General features: G+C 33.9%; 3 protein-coding genes across 3 annotated transcripts in view; 2 read left to right on the top strand and 1 right to left on the bottom strand.

Moving 5' to 3' along the window:
- The first annotated feature begins 500 nt into the window (after positions 1–500).
- On the top strand, positions 501–2,354 carry LOC123663170 (CCR4-NOT transcription complex subunit 10). The gene has a single exon (XM_045597866.1). It carries the CDS (start codon positions 584–586, stop codon positions 2,279–2,281), a length of 1,698 nt encoding a protein of 565 aa, XP_045453822.1. The 5' UTR covers positions 501–583; the 3' UTR covers positions 2,282–2,354.
- Positions 2,355–5,053: 2,699 nt separating this feature from the next.
- On the top strand, positions 5,054–10,647 carry LOC123663684 (WSCD family member AGAP003962; the record flags this gene model as incomplete). The annotated part of the gene is made up of 5 exons (XM_045598352.1): positions 5,054–5,330; positions 6,542–6,717; positions 8,785–8,869; positions 9,706–9,875; positions 10,465–10,647. Coding segments are annotated over 5 exons (891 nt in total), but the record flags the coding sequence as incomplete, so codon positions are not given.
- A 7,657-nt stretch (positions 10,648–18,304) lies between these two features.
- Positions 18,305–23,477, bottom strand: part of LOC123663683 (myotubularin-related protein 4) — a 44,644-nt gene continuing 39,471 nt past the window's right edge. The window contains exons 17-20 of the mRNA XM_045598350.1: positions 20,179–20,348; positions 19,933–20,022; positions 19,528–19,730; positions 18,305–18,398 (exon numbers count right to left, since the gene is read on the bottom strand). Of these exons, the coding sequence (XP_045454306.1) occupies positions 18,305–18,398; positions 19,528–19,730; positions 19,933–20,022; positions 20,179–20,348 (557 nt within the window). The remainder of the gene's footprint in view (positions 18,399–19,527; positions 19,731–19,932; positions 20,023–20,178; positions 20,349–23,477) is intronic.

Here is a 23,477-nt window from a genome sequence, read left to right as displayed (position 1 = left end):
GCTCCTAGGGTGATTGGGTGTAGGGTCGGGAACGCGCTTGCAATGCTTCTGGTGTTTGCAGGCATAGGCTACGGTACAGGTTTATAAGCTATGGTAATCGTTAACCATCAGGTGAGCCGTACACTTGTTTGCCGGTCTAATTGTATTTAAAAAAATTGAAAGTACAAATTTGTAACAGTTTTAATTTAACTTGTGTCTCGTATCAATAGAATAGAATTTTATCCTAATACATTAAATTGGTTGTAAATAATAACAATATATAACGAATATATTAGTTTTTTTTAACTACCTACGTTGATGGTGTTCTCATTTTAATTATCATTGCGGTGAAAAAGATTTATTATATCCAAGAAGCTTATATAAGCTTCTTGCTTGTATCATTTTTGTTTTATATAAGCTTCTTGTATCATTGTTAATTATCTATAAAAATTGAAGTTGTTTTTTTTCCAACAACACTTTTTCAAAGTGACAAATCACTGTCAAGCTGTCAGAATAGTTCGAATGTCAAAATCATATTTTTCCAATTTCAGCTGGTTAAAAATCATCTACCATTGAAAGCTTCTATAAACAATCATCTCTAACAATGGCAAATTCAAAGGACGAGCCGGCTTTCCTTGCTCATCAATGTTACCTAAAAAAAGACTATACAGGTGCATTGAAATATTTAAATGATTTGGAAATTCTCGTGGGAAACAACAACAGTCTCTTGAAACGAGTGCAACATAACAAAGCTGTGGTGGAATTTGCCATAAGTGATATGAAAAATACTGACAAATTTAAAAAATCACTTGCTCAGTTCACAGGAGTTACTTTTCCTGAAGTTGAAATGAAAGATTTAAACGCTCCTTGTTTATTGTACAATTACGCTGTATTACTTTATCATTCACGGTACTACTACCAGTGTACGGTTTTATTGGAAAAATTATTGTCCTGTAAAAATATTAAGGACACTAAACTTCATCACAGAATTATCCTTCTTTTGCTTGAAGCTACATTGTGTCGCAGAACATATGAAAAAACTTTAGAGATAGCCAAAACTTATGGAGAGCCACTTAAGTCCAACAATGAAGTGAGCGATCTGTACGAAAGGTTAATTAGCAGAGCACAAGTGTTCCTCGGACAAAAGATAAATTTAAAACTTGATTCTATTGAAAATGCCTTTATTGTAGCTCAACAAAAGTTGTTAAATGGTGACACAAATGAATCAGCCAACACACTAGGTTTGTATAAGAAAATTAAGTTTAATTATGATCTAAAAAGTCAAGGGGAAGATATTTGGGCAGCGATTAATAACAATCTTGGTGTCATATATTTGTCTATTAAGAAACCGTTTCTAGCTGCAAAATATTTTCAACATGCAGTTAAAGAACACTTCAGGGTTATAGAAAATGAAGACAGTGAGATTTTAATTACATGTAAGGATAGACCTCTGTATGTATACAACTTGGGGCTGGCTTTGTTAGCTGCAAATAACTCAGATGGAGCATTTGAATGTTTAGTAGAAGCTGCTCGACATTATCCTAATAATCCTCGCATATGGCTGAGGCTGGCAGAGTGTTGTGTCAAAAAGTGCTGTAATGAAGAAGCTCAGCAATTTACAGTCAAGAAGTTAGGTAGTGGACCACATACAAGAATTCTCCTGACAAAAGAAAATAAAGAAAAATACTCAACATCTGGTGAATCGTTTGCTATACCTTCACTTTCTCTAGAATTTGCAGCTCTTTGTCTAAGAAATGCAATAAGTTTGCTCCCTGATGAAGAATCTTCATCTGATGTAAGCTCTATTTTAATTCAGGCTCCACCTGGTCCTCCTATAAACTGGAAACAAAGGTCTGATCTAAAGAACTCAATTTTAATTCTCCAAAGTTACATATTTCTTCAATTGCAAGATCCCCTCTCTGCCCTTATGACTTCAAATGAATTACTCAATCAGCCAGATGCAACAAACAGTCAAAAAGCATGGGCCCATATTTATGCCGCTGAAGCTTTGATTAATCTTGATAAAATTACAGAAGCTGTGGATCATTTGCATCCTCCGATGATTCACGATTTAGTTTCAGCCCTTCCAAGCCAAATGCGGGATATGATTGCTGTGTCTGTGTGGGCTAAAGCTGCAGTCTGTCACATATTAAGAGGAGACCTCATCACGGCAAGAAAGATTTTGTTACAAATCAATTCATCTAGAGTTCTCCCACTACAAATGTATTTGGAAATTTGCACAGGAAATATAGAAAACTGCCATACAATTTTACGAAAAATTCGTATCTCTAATGCAACTTAATTGCTGTCAAATGTATGTGTAATATTATGCGACTTAAATGTTTTATGTGTTTTTAATTATATGGTTTTGCTTATATTTTCATTTTATTTCCTGGTGTAAACGGTTCAAACTCAATGGTTCTCAGTAGAATTTTCTCCTGTGCCGTAGTTCCAGAAACAGACACAGTCTAAAAGCTTAAGTGCCCAGATAACAATAACTATCTGTATGGCCAATATAGTTGTTCACTATGAGTGGGGATCGAACCTGCGACCTCAACTGCAACAGCCAGTGCTGTTACCACTGCTCCTATGCATCAGAAAGTTATGTCGAATTTTTGTTAGGATTTCAAACCTTTCTTGTAATTGTTTTAGATAAGCTACTTATATCAATAGCAATCCTTTAAAATAACATTATATTTTCTAGCTCTGCCCAGCAGTCTCACTTCATTTGAGGAATCTATACATATAATAAAATGGTAGGAAAGTCAAAACTGTACATTGAATATTTTTTTAAAAGAATACTTGGGGTGTGATCTACAATCGATACCGAAGCCAAAAATATAGTTTTTAGAATTTTTGTCTGTTTGTCTGTATGTATGTCCGGGATAAACTCAAAAAGTACCGCATGGATTTACTTCAAATTTGGCACGAATATTATTAAGAAGTCGGGTCAACATATAGCCTACGTATTATTACGCTATCACTTACGGGGAACGAGCAGTGAACCTTTAATTCTTCAACGCATTCTGTAACAACGCGTAATCTAACGACGCATATTTGAATGTTGTTGTTATTATGTTAATAATAACCATGCTATAAACTAGCTTCACACTATAAATATCACGCAATATAAGTAACTTAGGCCGATATACCTACTTAATTAAATGAATATAAGTATTATCAAGACAATTTTAAAGCAGCGCCATCTATAAGATTTTTTTGTAGATATGAAATGTAAAGAAGAAACGGGTAAATGAATGTTATTTTAAGAGGTATAATTGTAGGTATTTTTGGTGCTGTATAGCGTTCACGCAGACGACATCGCGGACAGCAGCTAGTACTAAAATATTTTTAAGTGTATAACCCTCCTTCGGTAAATGGACTATTCAAGACAAAACTAAAAGAATTTTTCCTAAGTATAAGGAAACAAAAAACTCTTCAGCTTTATGTTATAGTATAGTATCGATTTTAAGATTTATAATTTTGGCAATACAATTTTGTTTTCCATATTTGTAAATTCGAAGATAATAAATATTAATATCATAAGGAATTACTAAATTAACTGAAATTCTCTCCACTTTTTGTAAATTATTATTTAATATTATTTATAACATACGAGTATCAATTAAAAAAATCGCTAGATAAGAATATTTGCTGTAAGTCCTCCCTCTAGTAACTCTACAACAATGGCCCTTGATTATAAGTTCTGAATTATTCTTCTGCCCGCGGCTTCGCTCGCGCAGGAAACTGATGTATTTGAAGTTTCAAAACTTATAATTACTTTTGTTTTTTTTTATTGGAGTACAACTACGCAGGTTCGAATTGAATAGTCGCCCCATAGTGGCAAAACGGGAGTTCAGAGTTTGTATTGGAAAACAATTTAATTAATTTTTCCATGTCCGCCGTCTTAGACTTCGAAATAACTGCCATTTTCGCAATGAACGTCCCAAAAAACATAAATGACACCCATGTCGATTATTAGGTTTATTTACCCTATTTCACCCCTTAAGAGGTTGATTTTCGGAAAATCACGAAAGACGTAGGTATTTACTTAATTATTTTTGGGACTACTCCTAAGAAGCTTCGAATCGAAATGCCTATATAATATTGTTTCGCTATACAATTTTGAACCACCATTTGATCCCTTTAAAACCTTTAAACCCCTTTAATTTCGAAATATCATTCCTTATTCCTTGTATACATTATAAAGGAAAACTGTGGAAAATTTCAGCCTTTTTGGTCCAAGGGTTTAGGCTGGGCGTTCATGAGTGAGTCAGGACTTGTCTTTTTTATATATGAAGATAATTCAACATTGCAGGAAAAGGTATTTAAGAGGAAAGGATACCTGAGAGACACTTTTGAAAAATAGGTTTTTAAATAAAATATTCCTCTCTGCTGCTCAGATTGTTTTAGGTAGAAAATTATTGACCAAAACAGCGGGGCTAAAAAGGTAATTGTACCTGGGGTATGACTTTAGCTCGCTAGGTCACTGCTTCTACATTCCTCAATTATTAAGCGATAAGACCGCCTGCTATTCTTTTTGAAGTAAAACTTCTTTACGCACGCTTGATTTGGGGAGTAAGCTGGTGAATGTGTGGTGAGAGCGTTACAAAAAGTGTGTTCGGGCGAGGCGAACGAAAGTTGAGAAAGTCGTCTCGTTTTTCTTTATATAAAGAATAAATATTAATAAGCTTACCATTCAATATAAACTTCTAAATTTTAATGTCTAATAATTAAAAGTTTCAACTCGAATTGCAAGTAAATTAAATAACCGTGTGGCTTTATAATTTAACATCTTTGTCTACTTCTGACGAGGTAGAGTAAAAAAAATCTTATATATCAAATTATCAACTGTATTAAAAATCAAAATATGAAATGAATGATGATAAAATGTTGCCTATTTTGTTTATATTCGAATTATTCGTTTATATGACTTCAATTTGTAATCTCAAAAACTGTCTAAAATTGTGGACAATTATGTGAAAAGAAAGTTAAAACCTATTAGTAAAATTAATATACAAAGCAGTGTTTATTTAACTACAATAATATCACTTGGAAGTGAATTTACATTTTTTATATTAAAATGTCTAGAAGATTCATTTTTTTGCTTATTGTAATTGCGGTTTTCGTCTATTTTTCATTAATTTTGTTTATGTTACGTCCGTTGCAAGGATCAAAACACCATTACGGTAATAAATTAATTAATCATCTTGGTATACGAGAAACACCCAGGGTGAGTTGGTGTAAACAATTGCATTGGCGTTCACCGCCATCACCAAACGTGGTTGCGCTCGTTTCATATCCAGGAAGTGGAAATACCTGGCTGAGATATCTTTTGCAACAGGTTACAGGTAAGATAAAGTAAAATCAAAACTAGTTATAAAAGGTGAAAATGTAGTAGTAAATATTCAATACAGTTTTATGAAAAAGAAGACAACAACCACTTTTTGTTCGAACTAATACCACTTCTCCTGTTAAGGAAAAACTTTGGAGTGTATTTTATCATACTACTCTATTGTGATTTAGTACACGCCTCAAAACTATTATGAAATGAAAACATTTATTTCACCATAAGGCACACATTTAACGAACTTTAAAAATAATCATTTAAAAAAATCAACAATAGTAAAAAAATAGTAACAAAAATATCAAGCAATAAAATAAAAATTTACATCTTAAAATTAGGTACATTATAAACTTAAATAATGTACCCAGTGTTATAAGCAACCTTAACCTAGTCGCAATATTTAAGTCACTCAAAGTACTAATGTTTTGGTAGATATAACCTTCCTAATATACTCAGCTTTAATAAATATTACAGTAAATAAAATAAAGTTATATCCCTAGTGTAGGCAGAGAGAGAAAAAAGCCGGAGGAAAAAACTCTTGGTACTCTTTTAAAATTTAAAGTTATACCATGAAATGATCAGGACTAACACGATACAGCCAATCATGTATGACGAAAGCACCACATGCAACCCGCTCACAATACATAATTATATTTAGATTATGAATGTTTGTTTAAAATATATTATTGCAATAGGTACTTCAATTATCATTATCATTTATATTTATCAATTTTATATTTATCAAAGAATTTAGCCACCCCCTCTCTTCCCGTGGGTGTCGTAAGAGGCGACTATGGGATAACAAGGTTCCACAACCACCTTGGAACTTAAGAAGCCGACCGATGGCGGGATAACCATCCAACTGCTGGCTTTGAAATACACAGGCCGAAGACGGGCAGCAGCGTCTTCGGTGCGACAAAGCCAGTACTGCGGTCACCAACCCGCCTGCCCAGCGTGGTGACTATGGGCAAAACACATGAGTTCACGTTATTTTTGGCGTAAACTTGTGGAGGCCTATGTCCAGCAGTGGACTGTATAGGCTGTAATGATGAATAGGTACTTCAAAGTATTATGTATTTTATAATTGAACCAACATAGTGCTGTTGTCAGTTGTCATTTCAATAGAAAATATTTTACTATAAATGAATTTAACTATTATTGTGATATATTTGGTCTACAAATAATTACTTATGTTGGGTTAAACTATTTTTTCAGGTGTTGTAACAGGTTCGGTTTACATGGACTATGGTCTTCGAATGCATGGCTTTCCTGCAGAAAATGTTACAGATGGCTCGGTACTAGTCGTTAAAACTCACGAAGCACCCCCTCTCGAAGCAGCCAAGTTCAAAGCTGCCATACTTCTTATCAGAAACCCTCGAGACGCTATTCTGGTGAACATATGACATTTATATCATCATTACCATCTCAGTATTTACTTTTTATTTTATTTTAAATAAAGTTCTTTATAAATTGCATGTTTGATTTTAAGTTGTTCTTTTGAAATCAGACTTCTTAATGAAAGTAAATAAATCAAAAATACAAAAGAGAAATTAAAGTTATTAATTAATAATTAAGATATTGTTAAATTATAAACATTTAAAAGAATAAAACAACTGCTTCACTGCTTCTTGATACACAGCTTTTTTTTTAAGTTACTTCTTTATACATATATCTAAACCTCACAAAGGGTTAAATATGATGTAATTATGTAATAAAAAAAAAAGAAAACATGTATTTAAAAAGTATATATATATGTATATATTTAATACTTTTTATGTTGTGTCATATTTCAGTGTTCTGTGTTGCAGCTTTTAACAATATGCATCCGCACTTAAATGAAGTTTACTGGTAATTCTTTTCATTTTTCATTTATTACTGCTTTTTATAATTTTTTAATAATGTTTTGTACATACAGGCAAATTAGTCTGTTATTTCTATTTGCCATAACTATACAGAATACACGTGTCAGAAGATTTCGTCACTAGTAATCATTTAAATTACTGCTAGCGTTAAATGGGATTCTAAAATAAAAAGGCTGAATTTAAATCTATGTCTAGCGGTTGTTGTGTGTTTTCAATGATCTGAACCAAGATTTAAATTATAATACATAAATGAATTTTTTTTAAAAGAAAGTATCAAAATGCCATTTGTAATCAACATTTCATTTTTGTTTGATGATCTATAAATTATTTATTTCAAAACATTTTTGAATATCATATCAAAAATTGACCGCTCCAGCGGGATTCGAACCCGCGTCTCCGACTGACCGTGTCGGCGCTCTAGCCAATTAAGCTATGGAACGATATACCCGCTAGAGCGAAATTTTTGATATGATGATTTTAATTTTCGGTTTAAGCGAACCGTGGCGCCGTCTATAGTGAGTTCTTTACAGAGACCCGTAACTATTCAAAGTTTCATATTACAATGAAAATCTTTGACAGGAGACGACACCATGCTATTATTAATACCTACGATTTTATTTTTGTGTTACCCCCACATTAGGAATTCTAAACATTTTTGAATATCATATCAAAAATTGACCGCTCCAGCGGGATTCGAACCCGCGTCTCCGACTGACCGTGTCGGCGCTCTAGCCAATTAAGCTATGGAACGATATACCCGCTAGAGCGAAATTTTGAATGAATTTTGATATGATATTCAAAAATGTTTAGAATTCCTAATGTGGGGGTAACACAAAAATAAAATCGTAGGTATTAATAATAGCATGGTGTCGTCTCCTGTCAAAGATTTTCATTGTAATATGAAACTTTGAATAGTTACGGGTCTCTGTAAAGAACTCACTATAGACGGCGCCACGGTTCGCTTAAACCGAAAATTAAAATCATCATATCAAAAATTTCGCTCTAGCGGGTATATCGTTCCATAGCTTAATTGGCTAGAGCGCCGACACGGTCAGTCGGAGACGCGGGTTCGAATCCCGCTGGAGCGGTCAATTTTTGATATGATATTCAAAAATGTTTAGAATTCCTAATGTGGGGGTAACACAAAAATAAAATCGTAGGTATTAATAATAGCATGGTGTCGTCTCCTGTCAAAGATTTTCATTGTAATATGAAACTTTGAATAGTTACGGGTCTCTGTAAAGAACTCACTATAGACGGCGCCACGGTTCGCTTAAACCGAAAATTAAAATCATCATATCAAAAATTTCGCTCTAGCGGATATATCGTTCCATAGCTTAATTGGCTAGAGCGCCGACACGGTCAGTCGGAGACGCGGGTTCGAATCCCGCTGGAGCGGTCAATTTTTGATATGATATTCAAAAATGTTTAGAATTCCTAATGTGGGGGTAACACAAAAATAAAATCGTAGGTATTATTTATTTCATTTTTTTTTTAATGATTTTATATACATTACTAATTTTTAAATTTGTTGATATATTTAGTTTTTTTATTGGTGTGTAAATTTAAAAGTTTTTATATTATTGTGCTTTTTAGGCAGACTTTAATAGACTTCACAAGGGCCATATAGGGACAGCGCCAAAATCTGCTTTCAAAAAAATAAACAAATATAAAAAATCTGGTAAGTTGAAGACTGTTTGTATGAATCCGTGAATGAATTCAAAATCTAATATTACTTTATTCATGCAGCTTCAAAAGCACATTTGAATCTTTATTTTATAAATTAAAATATACTTATTTCAATGAGTTTATTATACTTAAGAGAATCTACACCAATTCGGGATGTAGATTCTGCAGAGAAAAATCGGCAAGAAACTCCGCACTTACTTTTATGAAAAACTGTCAATTATTATAATTAACCACTAAGTCCACACTTCTACATCATTAACATAATCTTGAACCCACAAATCGTATGTGGGATTTTGTTCTACCTGCAAATACCATCACTTGGAAAGATTTGCCTGAAGATGACTTTGCGCAGTCGGAAACCTGGAATTACTATTGTGTCATTTCTTCTATTCCATTTATGTCAAAAGAATCGATATTTTTGTGAATTTTCCACTCCTATTCTTATAAAATATTATTTCTATTGAGACAGCTTCTATTAGAGGAGGTTCTAGTGTGTTAGGGCACAACAAGAAATATCCTGTTCCAAATCTAGAGCAGCCCAATTGGGGTAGTAACTCAACCTTACAGAAGATCACAGCTAAATAATACTACTTTCAAGCAGTGGCAGTATTATGTTTCTGTAACCAGAGGTACTGGCGGTTATGTACGGTAATCGCTTACCATCAGGTGAACTGTGCCTACGCTCGTTTGCCGACCTACTTGTAAAAAAAGCCTATTTACCGAGAAATGCTATAGGCTATTTTTTTCGCAAATTAACGCGTGTAAAACGGCGGGGCCCAGCTAGTTTTAGTATAAAGTAATATTACATAAATAAATAAAATCTTTCAGATTGGTCAACTTACGTATTTAATCAACTGTCAACGTGGGAGTCTCTCCATCGTCTCTGGCTCAAGAAGTTCTGGGGACCTGTACACATAGTATTTTACGAAATCCTCGTACAGGACACTCGAAAAACATTACAAGGGATATTGGATTTTCTCAACTATACTGTGTCTGAAGTGAGTACTTTTTTAGGTTTTATAAATACGAGTTGATGGATTTGTCTGGTTGGCGCCGTGGTCACAGCAAACGACTGCTGCGCTGATCAGGCATTACAAATGCGCGTTCAATCCCCGCGCATAAATAAATATTGGTATAGGCCATGCATAATATGTTTGTCGTGGTCTAAGAGCTAGTGTTCTTGTGTTGTGTCTATTTGCTTACAATAATGTAGATAATTTATTGATGTACCTACTTTAAGATAAAATATTTATTTGAACAGGCTTTAAAATACCATGCTAAGATTATTCTTATATATAAAATTCTCATATCACAATGTTAGTTACCATAGTCCTCTGAAACGGCTGGATCGATTTTTATGAAATTTTGTGTGCATATCGGGTAGGTCTGGCCAACATCTATTTTTCATACCCCTTAGTTATATGAGGGTTAATAACATATATGGCAAAACAACTTTTGCGGGGTCGGCTAGTTTTAAGTATATAAATGTATAAAATAATCATATAAGTAGATATCCAATCTTAAAGTACGTATAATCACGGCAAAAATCTGCAGTTTTATGTAAAAAGATAATTCTGAATGTACCAGGGCGACATGGACTGCACGCTGGCTAATCAGGAAGGAATTTATAGACGGAAGAAGAAATACCACAATTTCGATCCATTCTCAACTGAAATGTATTTCGAGATAAATAAAGTGCGAAACAGAGTACTGAATATAGTTTCTAATTATATGAAGAAACAAAACCGCACCGGCCTATACAGTAGATAATATATATAAATTACTTATTAGCCAATACAGAGAATTCCAGTTATATTATAAAAATCGAATTTATTACATAATTATACAAAACTAAATGTATTTATATGTTCGGAATAAGTAATATTTCTACTATTAATTGTTTCAGCAAAGTTATCGAATTTATGTGAATAAAATGTTATAATACATTCTTCATATCAAGTCAATAATATATTTAAGAACCAACACAATAAAACTTGAATTAATTATAAAATATAACAATTATTTTCTGTTCAGTATTACAGTAGTAATTATTATTAAATTGCAAACACTATAATTTAAATTAAGGTGTAAAAAAATAATTAGGTACATACTGCAATGTTGAAATAATAATTTTTTAATAAATCTTCATTGTTAATTTAGTGTTGATAGTGTTGTTGTTGTAGATTGCAACAATTATGTAGATTTGTTTGTTCTATTTATTTATGTCTATTGATAAAATATTTGTGCAGAAGAATCTTTTACATAAATTGTAACAACAGAAAATAAACGTACATTTAAGATGTTTAATTATAATAAGAAGAATTTATAAAAAAATGCGATCGTACCAATACTAAAGTAAAAATGAAACAAGTCATTACAATTTATTAATAATGTTATGCTTTATAAAGATTGATTAGTTAATATTGTATTTTAAAATTGATTAAAAGTTAAGTATTTATTAACAAAATTTAGTTAAAGTATTATTTAAATTAAATTATGTGATTTAAGTTAAATTATATTCTAGTGTTACAATATTATAATTGAGCCAAACTATTATATTACAGAGATTATATTTTGTATTTTTTTTTTTTATAAATATATTTTGTGAAATTGAGACGAGTTGTTTTATAGATTAGCAAAATAAAATTATTGTTATTTTCCGCTAATGCGAATAATTGTTGATTATATGTTTATATTTAAGTTTTTTTTTTTTTTTTAATTTGTTACTTAATGTTAAATTGTATAAGGGAGTATTTGAATCAGTTCAAATTGTCATCAATACCTAAAGTTATTTTTAAGCGTCTACGGTAATAGAGGCTCTATCTTCTAATTTTATTATTTTTAACAGACTAAACATTTGCACTAGAATCTCAATGTATGTGTATTGCAACAATTGTAAGAAGGTTTAAAATTCATAATCATTTTTCTTTTATGTTCATATTTCCAAACCAACTTTTAATTACAGCTTACAGCGATTTTTTAGCAACAATTTTATTATCGAATTGAAAATTGTAAGTAACAAAAATATACACTTTGGCCTAATTTTATAAAGAAAACTTATAACATAGTTATGAATTTTCCTGAATTACTATGAATAGTTAGTTGGCCTATTTCGAACGTAGAACAGCGAAAAATAATGATTTTGTTTCTATGAAAATGTTTTAAACAAAAACCAGCTGCTTAGTAATAATTTAGCTAGATTATTATTTAAAAATATAACAAATAAACGACGCTCGATCACCCGATTAGGTGCCAAAATTGTAAGCCCCCGCCAATAGAAAAGTTAGAAGTAGTTAGGAGTAGTCAAAACGTTATTGAAATAATTATTTTGTGATGTACATAGCTGTTTATCGACATCAGAAGTATCAATTAGCCTACGAGATATTTTGATCTAAGTGAGTTACACACACATGTACATTGTAGTATTCAATCGAAGTTATCGATTACACTCAACACAAAAGTTACATTATTTTTGACTGAATTCTACTACTGTATTGTTTACTATTAAGTTCCTAAAAAATGCTTTAATAATCATTATTTATGATGGGTTCTGTAATGTAAATTAATTTAAAATATTTTTTATATTAATACGGAGTCGTACATTAACCACGTCATGTTTCTAGCTACTTTTTAACCAACTACCTACCTTCCCTTGTTGATATCTAAGTCCCTCCCCCCCGTGATGCTTTTCCGAACCCTTCCTCCTCGGTTTTCGAGGCGCACGTGTTTAAAGGACGCCCCTTAATGTTATTTCTAGTGATTTAGAATAGACTTTAACAGAAGGAGATAGAGTAGGCCATTAGGTCCACAATTGCGAACATAAATATTCCATAAATATGGTGGAATTCGATGGTGATAAAGAATAATATATCTTTTTTTTCTGTTGAATACCATCATCTATCAAATAGTGAAAAAGTTATTCGCAAATAGCGAAACAGGCCTTTAGAATCTAAACAATTTAGTTACTTAATTTTTTTATACTACTAGGTCGGCAAACAAGCGTGACATCTAATAATAAGCGATTACCGTAGCAGCCTGCGCCTGCAACGCGTTGTCGACCCAACAATCATAATCAATTTCATTAAACATTAGTCCATTCCTTTGTCCACCGCTGGACATGGCCTTAACAAGTTCGCGTCAAAAATGGTGTGAACTCGTGTGTTGCCCATAGTGACCACGTTGGGCAGGCGGGTTTGTTACCGCAGGGCTGACTTTGTCGCACCTAAGACGCGTCTTCGGCCTGTGTATTTCAAAGCCAGCAGATGGTTATCCCGCCATTGGTCAAAATAAATTAATTGATGTCAATCTTGTGTTATACGGTCTCAACTTGGTGTTTATAGAATAAGGTTTAAATTAAGAACCATCATTTTTTGTATTTTCATTTTGTCGTTTGTGAATAAAATGTTTATACGTACAAAAACATTTTCTTTACCCATGTCTTCTCAAAACTTTTTTCCAAGTGTCGATTTTAAAATTAATTTTAATGTGTATTAATTAGCTGCACTTACTACTGCTTCATTATTTTCTGCCTCTATATATTATCTCTATGTGACCCTAAACGGAAGGACTATGTGGTAGTATAGGATTCCCATATAAAACGACCTTCACCGAGATGTTTATTTGATGAAACATATTTTATATTTAATATGTCAATAAATATATTGCATATGGGTTGCCCAACAAATTTCAGTCCAGGATATGATAAATTAATATTTAAAAAAAATTTTTTTTTTTCAAACATTTCACCGGTTTGATTAGTACTATTAGACAAATTCTACACCAATCGAAAGTACGAAGCCCATAGAATATGCAAACGCTAGGTTGCCTCTTCTTATGCGGTCACAAGTCTCAGGTAGCCAGGTATAAACAGGTATATCGATAGCATTTTGTACCGGTCTGATTATTTGAATTAAAATTAAATGAAATTAAAGATTATTTCATTAAGAACACGGTGGTATAGGGCTGCCTGCGAAAAATCAGTCCCATATTCCTGTTGTCGAATTGTGAGTTAGACTAAATCTAGTTGATAGTAACTAATACCTAATCTGTGCTAGTTGCGCGATTGAATCAACGTCCTTCAAAAAATGCCGAATTGTTCTGTTTTTTGCTGCAAAAATAGATCTGCCACATCAAATTTCTATAAGATGGCATTACCTTTCATATGTAAGTATTTTTTAATCACATTATTGTTGTATACTTCTTTTAAACCTTTTTTAATCTTAAAAATTACTAATGTTATCGGTTGTGTTGTTTCGGATTTTTTTACCAACAAAGGCCGCTCGCCCTCATACAATATGCGGATCGGTCGAGCGACTGATCCGAGTCTATTTCCGAGAAGTTGCTGTCGCCGTGTGATAGTGTTGTTACCGGTTTATTTGTTATAGTTATCGATAAAAACGGAAAGGCAAAGGAGGAGACAGACATATTTGAGATTCTGATTTATTTATAATATTAATTTATTTATGATATTGCGAGCTTAATTTTAATATATACAGTTTTATAATAAAATTGCATCAAATTAAATATAATACAATACTAACGAGTATTACCATATTTTACTAGAATTACTTAGTGTTAACTTCGACTTTTGAAATTTTTGCAGCTTTCCTAAAGATCCAAATTTAAGGCATACCTACATGGAAAAAAATTGTCATAACAAACTAACCTGGACGCCCACAAGAAATTGTGTCATTTGCTCAAATCATTTTAATACCTCTGACTTTCAAGTGTGGAACTGGCAAGATTAATAATGGAAAAATATACCGGCACAAGCATTTCTTTCTTAATGAAAAAAGAAAACCCACAAAAATGTATTCGTTATATTTATAGAAAACTAATCAATTTTAAAAATCGGTAATAGATACAACTGTCACTGGTTTTTAAAATGATATAAACATTTAGTTTATTTTTGACATGATAATTATTGTAGTAGATAATAAATAAAGTCCATCTTTAATCTTTATAATAACTCTACCTTTGTATCACTTTAAAAACCTAATTTTCCTAACCGAGTACTTGAATTTATCGATAATGCGTATCGAGAGCTGTACAACCACGGCTGTAAGCAACTTGTCAGTGTATGCGGCGTGTCATTATACTGTAATGACAAAGAATGTATCTATGTGTGTGTGAAAAATGTGTTTTTTAATATAGTATGTGTGAGTTTCGTAGTGACATACGATTACTTTTGTGTGGGAATTAGTGTGCGTGTTGATGATTTCCCCCCGCAAAAAACGACAGACAGTTTTGTATCGGTAAAAAACGCTATGGCGACCCCTCCATGTTGCTCTTTGATAAGAATAGACATATATTACAAGTCAGTATTTTTAAAAAAATATTGATATTTATGAATAAGCCGTATTTTACTGCTATTAGCTGTAAAAAAACTATAATAAATCAAAAACTTTTATAAAACTAAATATGTTTTATTTCACATTGTATCATTATTCATTGGTCACAAACATGTTCGCACTTCGACATTATAACATAGTAACTCAAAACTTCAATTGCGATATAAAATATATGCAAGTAACAACAATTTCACCTGTTGATAAACAAAACATACAGAGACTCGTCCTTGACATATTACATGTGTCTAGAAACGAATAAAATAAATGTTATTATTAAACATGCAGTTAATTTGTGCCAAACAGTAAACTGTATTTTCATATCGAGATTAATTATAGTTTTTTATAACGATTCAAGGAGTATACTATAGGAAGCTAGTAACTGTTAATGACATAGCTTTCAGTGTCTCACGGATATTATAGATAATTTATCTTTAAACTATTTTACTTCGGTCATTTGAACATTATTATTGCTTATCGTGATGTTTCTTTAACGCCCAGAAGTTCGATTCTTCTATTATATTCGAGTAAAAAAGGTATATCGTCGCATGCTACGTGGTTTTAAGATGTTTTCGTCATATACACGATGTTTCATTTTTTTTTTTGTTTACTTGACTTTAAGACACGAATGTAACAGAAGTATCCAAGGCAGTTGTTTTATTTGCTTTACAATTATTGTTATTAACAATAGTTAGAAAAATTCAACGAGTACTCGCGGCGATTGAATAATCACCATAAATTTAACGTATATCAACATGTTTTAAACTCTCATATACTTATAGTATTTTACAAAAATTATCATCAATATCACAAATTTTAAATTAAATACAAAACTCAATGTTACTTTGCTACAGGATCGACGGTCCACCTATACGTTTACTCCTGTATTATTTATTTAGACAACCCAACCAGACAATTTTATTCAGTGTTAAAGAATTATTTATCCAATATGCTTAAATTTTAATAGGACTGATTTTTAAAACATTACATTCTCTACTACGACTTTCTTTACATAGGTAATTTATATTTTTATTTCGATGTATTACAATTTTGAACTAGTATCTGGTCAGATTGACTTATAAACACATTCGCATCATCATTTTGTTTATCAACTCAAAATATTAGTTACTTAAATATTTAGTCTTATTTTATAATCAAAATGTCTGGCATTCAAATATACACAGCATCAATAACGTATAAACTAAGTCCGATGAACAGACGATATGGACTTAAAAAGTCGATGCTTTATCAATTTTTCTAGCTGTAATATTTGTTTGGCGGTGTGGAACATTTTAGATATGTAAGGAAAACTGTAATACTATATATGGATAAATTAAACATTTTGTGGTCCATTCATTATGCTACATTCATTTTAATGCTATCCCATTATAAGACGATCATACTGGATGCATATTCAATTAAATTTTTACTAGTATGAACAATTTTTAGAAAGAATTACTTTTTTAAAATAACCATAAATAAATAATTATTTAAGTATCATCCAGTACGATCGCTTACACTACACGTCGTGCGTAAATTAGGTCGCCACAATTTTATTTAAATTCAGTCTATTGTGACATTTATTGACGACACGACGATCACCCCACATTTTTCCTTTAAAGAAATTATTTAGAAAAATAAAAACAAATCAGCCTTCGATTTTGGACATCCGAAAACTTGTATTTTATAGTACGCCATTATATACACAAAACAAAATTTAAAAAGACCCTTCAAGTTCTGATCACAATTTTTTAATTCGTTTCGTCCCAGTCATTTAGTTGTAGTTTGTCATAAAAGTAACTGATTAGTCACATTAAAAATTGACATTTATTTAGGGTAGTTAGACAAGTACAATGGCAGAAAAAACTAAATGTCTGCGACGTTTTTGTCCTTTACAGCTTTCATAGTCGATAGGTGCAGTTTCTGACGTGCCGAAGCCGTTGTGTTTATTATATAATAACATTATGAAGTCAACGTATAATTTAATATACATATGACTGACTATTATTTATAATAATTAGATCAACATTTATTGTATCGTCTTTTCATTCATTTATAATAAATAAATACATCGTTACAGAGTTGGAGTAAGTGTCATGGTGTTAAGTAAAAGTCCCCGAATCATACATTCTTAAAAATTAAAAAACAATCTGAAACAATATAAAACGAAACAGTCTGACTAGTACGTTTATACTATTGTATCGTTTTGCCTCGATCCGAACTCGCGTTACGAAAGAGCGCACAGAATGTCTAACAATAGTTACAGCGTCACTATAGATTAAATTTTTTATTTATACTCAATAATGGTTTTTTAGCTTGATTTAAGCAATACATTGCGCACAGCTAGCATAGCTAGATAATATGATTTATCGATCGTCACCGACAGCGAGGTGATGTATTACACCGTCTCAATTATTTATTAAGATATTTAATCCTCAACTTCTAAATCATCTTATTCAGCTCGCTCGGTTTAAACTTGCTGTTTGGTTATGACTTTTCAAGTGTTGTCTTATAATTTTGGAATTTTATTTATATTGTCTACAAGTTAGACATTATTGCTATTCAGTTAGATAAAAAATATTTTTTTTTATCACAATAATATATCATAAATGTTATAATATGATCACAATAATTTTTAAAATAAAAATAAATTTGGAATCTTTAGCAGTCACGATCTCATAAATCTATTTGAAATAGCATCGGAATCAGTTCAAAGGAGTTTTTTTTTTTTTAATTTGCGTACAACAAGACAATAATTAACGAAACATAAAATACACACGTCACAACGGGATCACTATGAATAGTCAACGGGTTTGATTTTAAATTTGAATCGACGCTGTACCGTTTAAATCCGGACTTCGATACGATTTACGAATCGGAAATTTCGTCTCCGTCGAGAATAGATTCTGTACGGTAACGATACAAATATTCGATCGGTTACGTGTTAGCTTTTCGACGCCTCTATATATCTATAGATATCGAGAACCGTCGGTCGCCACTCGAGTGCACTAGCGCTACCGCGCCGCCGGCGCCAGCGCGGCCGCCAGCGCGCCCGCCAGCGCGGCCGCCGGCGCGCCGCGTCACCGCAGGCAGCGCGCGCACACGCGCACGGCGCTCGCGTCGCCGCGCGGGCTCATCTCCGAGCACGAGCTGCAGAAGATGCCGCCGCAGCGCCTGCGCACACGCTCGCTTGTACTTGACGTCTATTTAGGATCACCAGTCATTGTCTAACACTTATTACGTAATAAAGTAAACTTAATCTTAATAAATAATTAAATATGATACAGCTAAGTGTTACAATTTCTTAAGGTGAACACCACGTGCGAAAAGAGGCGTACAGCGTAGCGTAGTCTAGAGGCGTAGCTATCTTAATAACAATTCGTTCATGATTAGCACAATTGTTGTGTAACTTTTTCTATTTTTCCTTTCAAGTTGTTTATCGTAAATAAATGATCGTTATGTTGAATAAAATATTATATTATGTGTGAGTAAAACGAATGGATGTTTTTGTAATGTATGTCCTTAAGCGCTAATTCCGCAGATAAACTGTCACGCAGTTTGGCAAATTAAGAATTAACAAAAGTATTTGGTTCAAAATAACGAATTTATGTATTATTTATCATTATTATCTTTAAATATTTTATTATTCTGTAAAATATTACAATTTCCTTACTATAGTTCGCGTCATGTAAAAAGAACGCTGAAAGAAACTGGAGGGGGTGCGTTTGCGCATGGGTATACTCGCGCACAATTACTACTGTTTTATTTTTTAATTAGGCTTTCACTCGCGGCTTCGTGTAATGGTTATTGGTAGGTACATTAAAAAATACTAGAAATACAAGAGCGAATAATTCGGACTAAATAAGTATAATAATTATCACTTTACAAAATCACTTTTTTTTTTAAACAAAAGCAATAAAAAAATTTTTAGTCATTGAAATGTCGTATTCAAAAATATTAATTATCTGTACTCTCGATATTCGTATCTTAATAGTTTTTATGTGTTTAAAATGATAAATTGATAATTGTTTTTTAGTGAAATAAATAGTAAATGGAGAATTTTGTAATTTAAAACTTTTGTGCGCGATAATATTTTGAGTCGACGTCGAACTGTCCAACCAATAACACACCGGCAAGCATGCGACACGTGATAAACACGCCCGCCCGCTACCCCATACCACCAAATAGACCGATAAATCGCTTCTGCGCAGCTTCAAGGCCAGCGTTCTTTTTACATGACGCGAACTATACCTTACTTTGCTTACTTCACTCCGCCTACAACAGCTAGTAGTGTTTCGCTCACCGGCAGTGGTGCCGCCGCCGTGCGAGCCAGAAGTCGCGGCAGCAGTGCTGGCAGCGCGGAGCTGCGCTGTCGGGCAGCCACAGCACGCCGCGCGCCTCCTCGCCCACCTCCACGTCGGACGCGCTGCCGCTGCTGCTGCTGGCGGCGCTTCCGCTTCGGCTCGGCCCGCCGCCGCGAGCGCTTCCGTCGCCCGCCGGCGTCGGCTGCGACCGCCGGGAAAAAACGTCACGTTACTGTCCTACCGTAACCGGTAACCTTTTTCGTGTCGCGCCACAAATTTATTACTTTTACGTAAAACTAAATTGTCCATCGTGTTAACTTCGTTCGTACTGACGCAGCCCTTTAAATTTGCGTCTCTATATAATTATTTGTTTTTCACATATAAAATACCTGCGCTCGCACAACGGTCTGGTACGCGGGCGGTAGCGACGGTGACGCCCGTCGCAACGCCTCCCGCGCTTCACGAAGTTGGACGCTCAACTCCTCGACGACTTTCTGTAAAATGATGAAATAAATATGTAAATATTCAAATAAATAAATATTTCCAAACAGACGTATAAGAAACCTTAATTTCACATTAAACGTCACTCGCCGATTACAAGTTATCGACGTATGACACGTGTGCGAGTGCCCCTAGGCGCCGCCATTCACCTTCTGGCTCAGTATGATCTGGTGCAGGCGCGCCTGCAGCGGGTCGGCGGCGGGCGGCAGGCCGTCGGGCGAGGCGGGCGCGCGCGCGCCGGCGCCGCACACGCAGCGCGCGCGTCCTCGCCGCGCTCCGCAGCCACACGCCGCGCCACGCCCGCCGCGCGCCGGGGGCGCTGCATCGCATGTACATGTACACATTTTTATTGAATATACGATGATTAGGCGTTCGCTAAAAACTACTTCTTTTGAAGATTACATCCGAAAAATTAATCACAGGATGGGGCAGCAACGATCAATCAAACTATGGAGATCTTCGAATAAAACTATTTCGAATTAAATTTATACAAAAATGGTTCGGAGCGTTGAGTTTAAAAAAAAAAAAGAGAATGATTTCGAATTTTTTTACTTGTCACTGTCTTATGTCTATGACTTGTCTATGAGTTCAAATAAAATGGACGCCAGTTCGATCGCCGTAGCGCCACACAATGGACAACGGTGACAACTATTTAAAGCTTCGTAGGCAGTTGCCTTATATGCACACTAGATGGGGTTACTAAGCCGCGACACAGGAACTGATCAAAATAACCTCACAGAGAATCCACAGTGCACAGTCTTTGCCGTCCTAACGCGACCCATCCAACATGTGTTTCGTCGCCTATACCGATCACCTCGTACTCTAATTGTGTAATATTTTAATCAAATAGCGGTATTCACTCAATCGCTCATCCGATAAGAATTAAAAAAACGAGACTAAATTCGAATGCATATGCTTAAATTGAATACTTATAGCGAAAAGTAGTTAAAATTCGATTCGATTCGATTTCGATTTGTATAATGTATATTTGTCTTTGTTTTTTTAATCTATAATCTATAATATATATAAACGCGAAAGGTCATTCATCACGAAATCTCCGAAACTATAACACCTACAAACTTGAAATTTGGCAAGTAGGCTCCTTATAGGACGTAGACATCCGCTAAGAACGGATTTTACGAAACTCAACCCCTAAGGGGGTAAAATGGGGGTTGGAAGTTTGTATGAGAGTCCCATGTTTTTGACGTAAGAGACTTGAAATTTAAAATGTAAGCTCTATAGATAGATGGTGAAAAGGTGTCCAAATAATGTATCTTTAGAAATCAACCCCTTTTTGGGTTAAAACGGGGGATAGTAGGTCGGCTCACTGATCACGAAATCTCCGAAACTATAACAGTTACAAACTTGAAATTTGGCAGAAAGGCTCCTTATAGGGCGTAGACATCCACTAAGAACGAATTTTACAAAATTCGACCCTTAAGGGGGTAAAAAGGGGGTTGGAAGTTTGTATGAAAGTCCCATGTTTTTGAAGTAAGAGACTTGAAATTTAAAATGTATACCTTATAGATGATGAGAAGGTGTTCAAATAATGAATCTTTAGAAATCAACTCCCTTTTGGGGTTAAAACAAGGGATGGTAGGTTTACTCACTCATCACGAAATCTCCGAAACTATAACACCTACAAACTTGAAATTTGGCAGATAGGCTCCTTATAGGGCGTAGACATTCGCTAAGAACGGGTTTTACAAAACTCGACCCCTAAGGGGGTAAAACGGGGTTTGGAAGTTTGTATAAAAGTCCTATGTTTTTGAAGTAAGAGACTTGAAATTAAAAATGCTCTATAGATGGTAGAAAGGTGACCAAATAATGTATCTTTAGAAATCAACTCTCTTTTTTGAGTTAAAACGGGGGATGGTAGGTTGACTCACTCATCACAAAACCTCCGAAACTATAACAGTTACAAACTTGAAATTTGGCAGGAAGGTTCCTTATAGGGCGTAGACATCCACTAAGAACGAATTTTACAAAATTCGACCCCTAAGGGGGTAAAACGGGGGTTGGAAGTTTGTATGAAAGTCCTATGTTTTTGGAGGAAGAGACTTGAAATTTAAAATGTACGCTCTATAGATAGTGAGAAGGTGTTCAAATAATGTACCTTTAGTAATCAACTCCCTTTTGGGGTTAAAACGGGGGATGGTAGGTTGACTTACTCATCACAAAATCTCCGAAACTATAACAGCTACAAATTTGAAAATTGGCAAGTAGGTTCCTTATAGGGCATATACATTTGCTAACAACGAATTTTATGAAACTCGACCCTTAAGGTGATAAAACGGGGGTTGGAATTTTGTATGAAAGTCCTATGTTTTTGGAGTAAGAGACTTGAAATTTAAAATGTATGCTCTATAGATGTTGAGAAGGTGTTCCAAATAATGTATCTTTAGAAATCAACTCCCTTTTGGGGTTAAAATGGGGTATGGTAGGTTGACTCTCTCATCACGAAATCTCTGAAACTTTAACAGCTACAAACTTGAAATTTTGCAGATAGGTTCCTTATAGGGCGTAAACATCCGCTGAGAACGGATTTTACGAAACTCGATCCATAAGGGGATAAAACGGGGGTTGGAAGTTTATATGAAAGTCATATGTTATTAAGGTAAGAGACTTGAAATTTAAAATGTATGCTCTATAGATGGCGAGGAAGTGTCCAAATAATACATCGTAATCTATATATATAAAAGAGAAAGGTCACTGATTGACATCACGAGAACTCAAAAACCCCTGGATGGTCCATCCATCCAAGATGGACAAAGATGAAATTTGGCAGGGAGGTAGATTATAGTTAGTAGACGTCCGCTAAGAACGGATTTTGCGATATTCCATCGCCAAGGGGGTTTAATTGGGGTTGATAGTTTGTATGAAACATATACAGTAGCAACAAGTTCGCCTGATAGGTTATTCATACTGCAGCCTGAAAATAAAACTAAAAATGTGGTGTATAGAGAGGTTTTATAAAAATAACTATTAAATTATACTAAATTGTGCCTTTGAAAAAGTTACTAAGAGTGATAAGCATTTCAAGTGACTGAAATAAAAAAATAATTTGCGTTAAGCATCTTAATAGTAGTGCATATCTTCATAACTACGCGGACGTAGTCGCGGGCAACAGTTAGTGTATTATAAAACGAAGTTCCCAAAAGCGTATGTGACCGATTCCCTCAAAATCTACTTAACGAATTTTCATGCGGTTTCACAAATGGAGAGAGGGCTTCAAGAGGAAGGTTTACGGAACGGCAAAGCCGATTTTGATGAGAGTTTCACTGGAAGTTTGCCGGGAAAGCTTTGTGACAAAATGATTTCAACGCGGGCGAAGCCGCGGGCACAGCTAGTGTTATATATACGTCCTAAGTACAACTATATTGTATTGCATTGTGTAGTATCTATAATTATATTTATTGTATTGTCTCATTTTCCCCACAAATCAATT

Source organism: Melitaea cinxia, chromosome 20, assembly GCF_905220565.1.
Source record: "Melitaea cinxia chromosome 20, ilMelCinx1.1, whole genome shotgun sequence".
Lineage (NCBI taxonomy): Eukaryota > Metazoa > Arthropoda > Insecta > Lepidoptera > Nymphalidae > Melitaea > Melitaea cinxia.
The sequence above is the reverse complement of the archived record's forward strand: the minus strand, read 5'-3'. Positions and strand labels throughout refer to the sequence as shown.

What these genes read in the sequence shown, in the direction of transcription:
- LOC123663170 (XM_045597866.1), top strand. Translation starts at nt 584, where the DNA reads ATGGCAAATTCAAAGGACGAGCCGGCTTTCCTTGCTCATCAATGTTAC.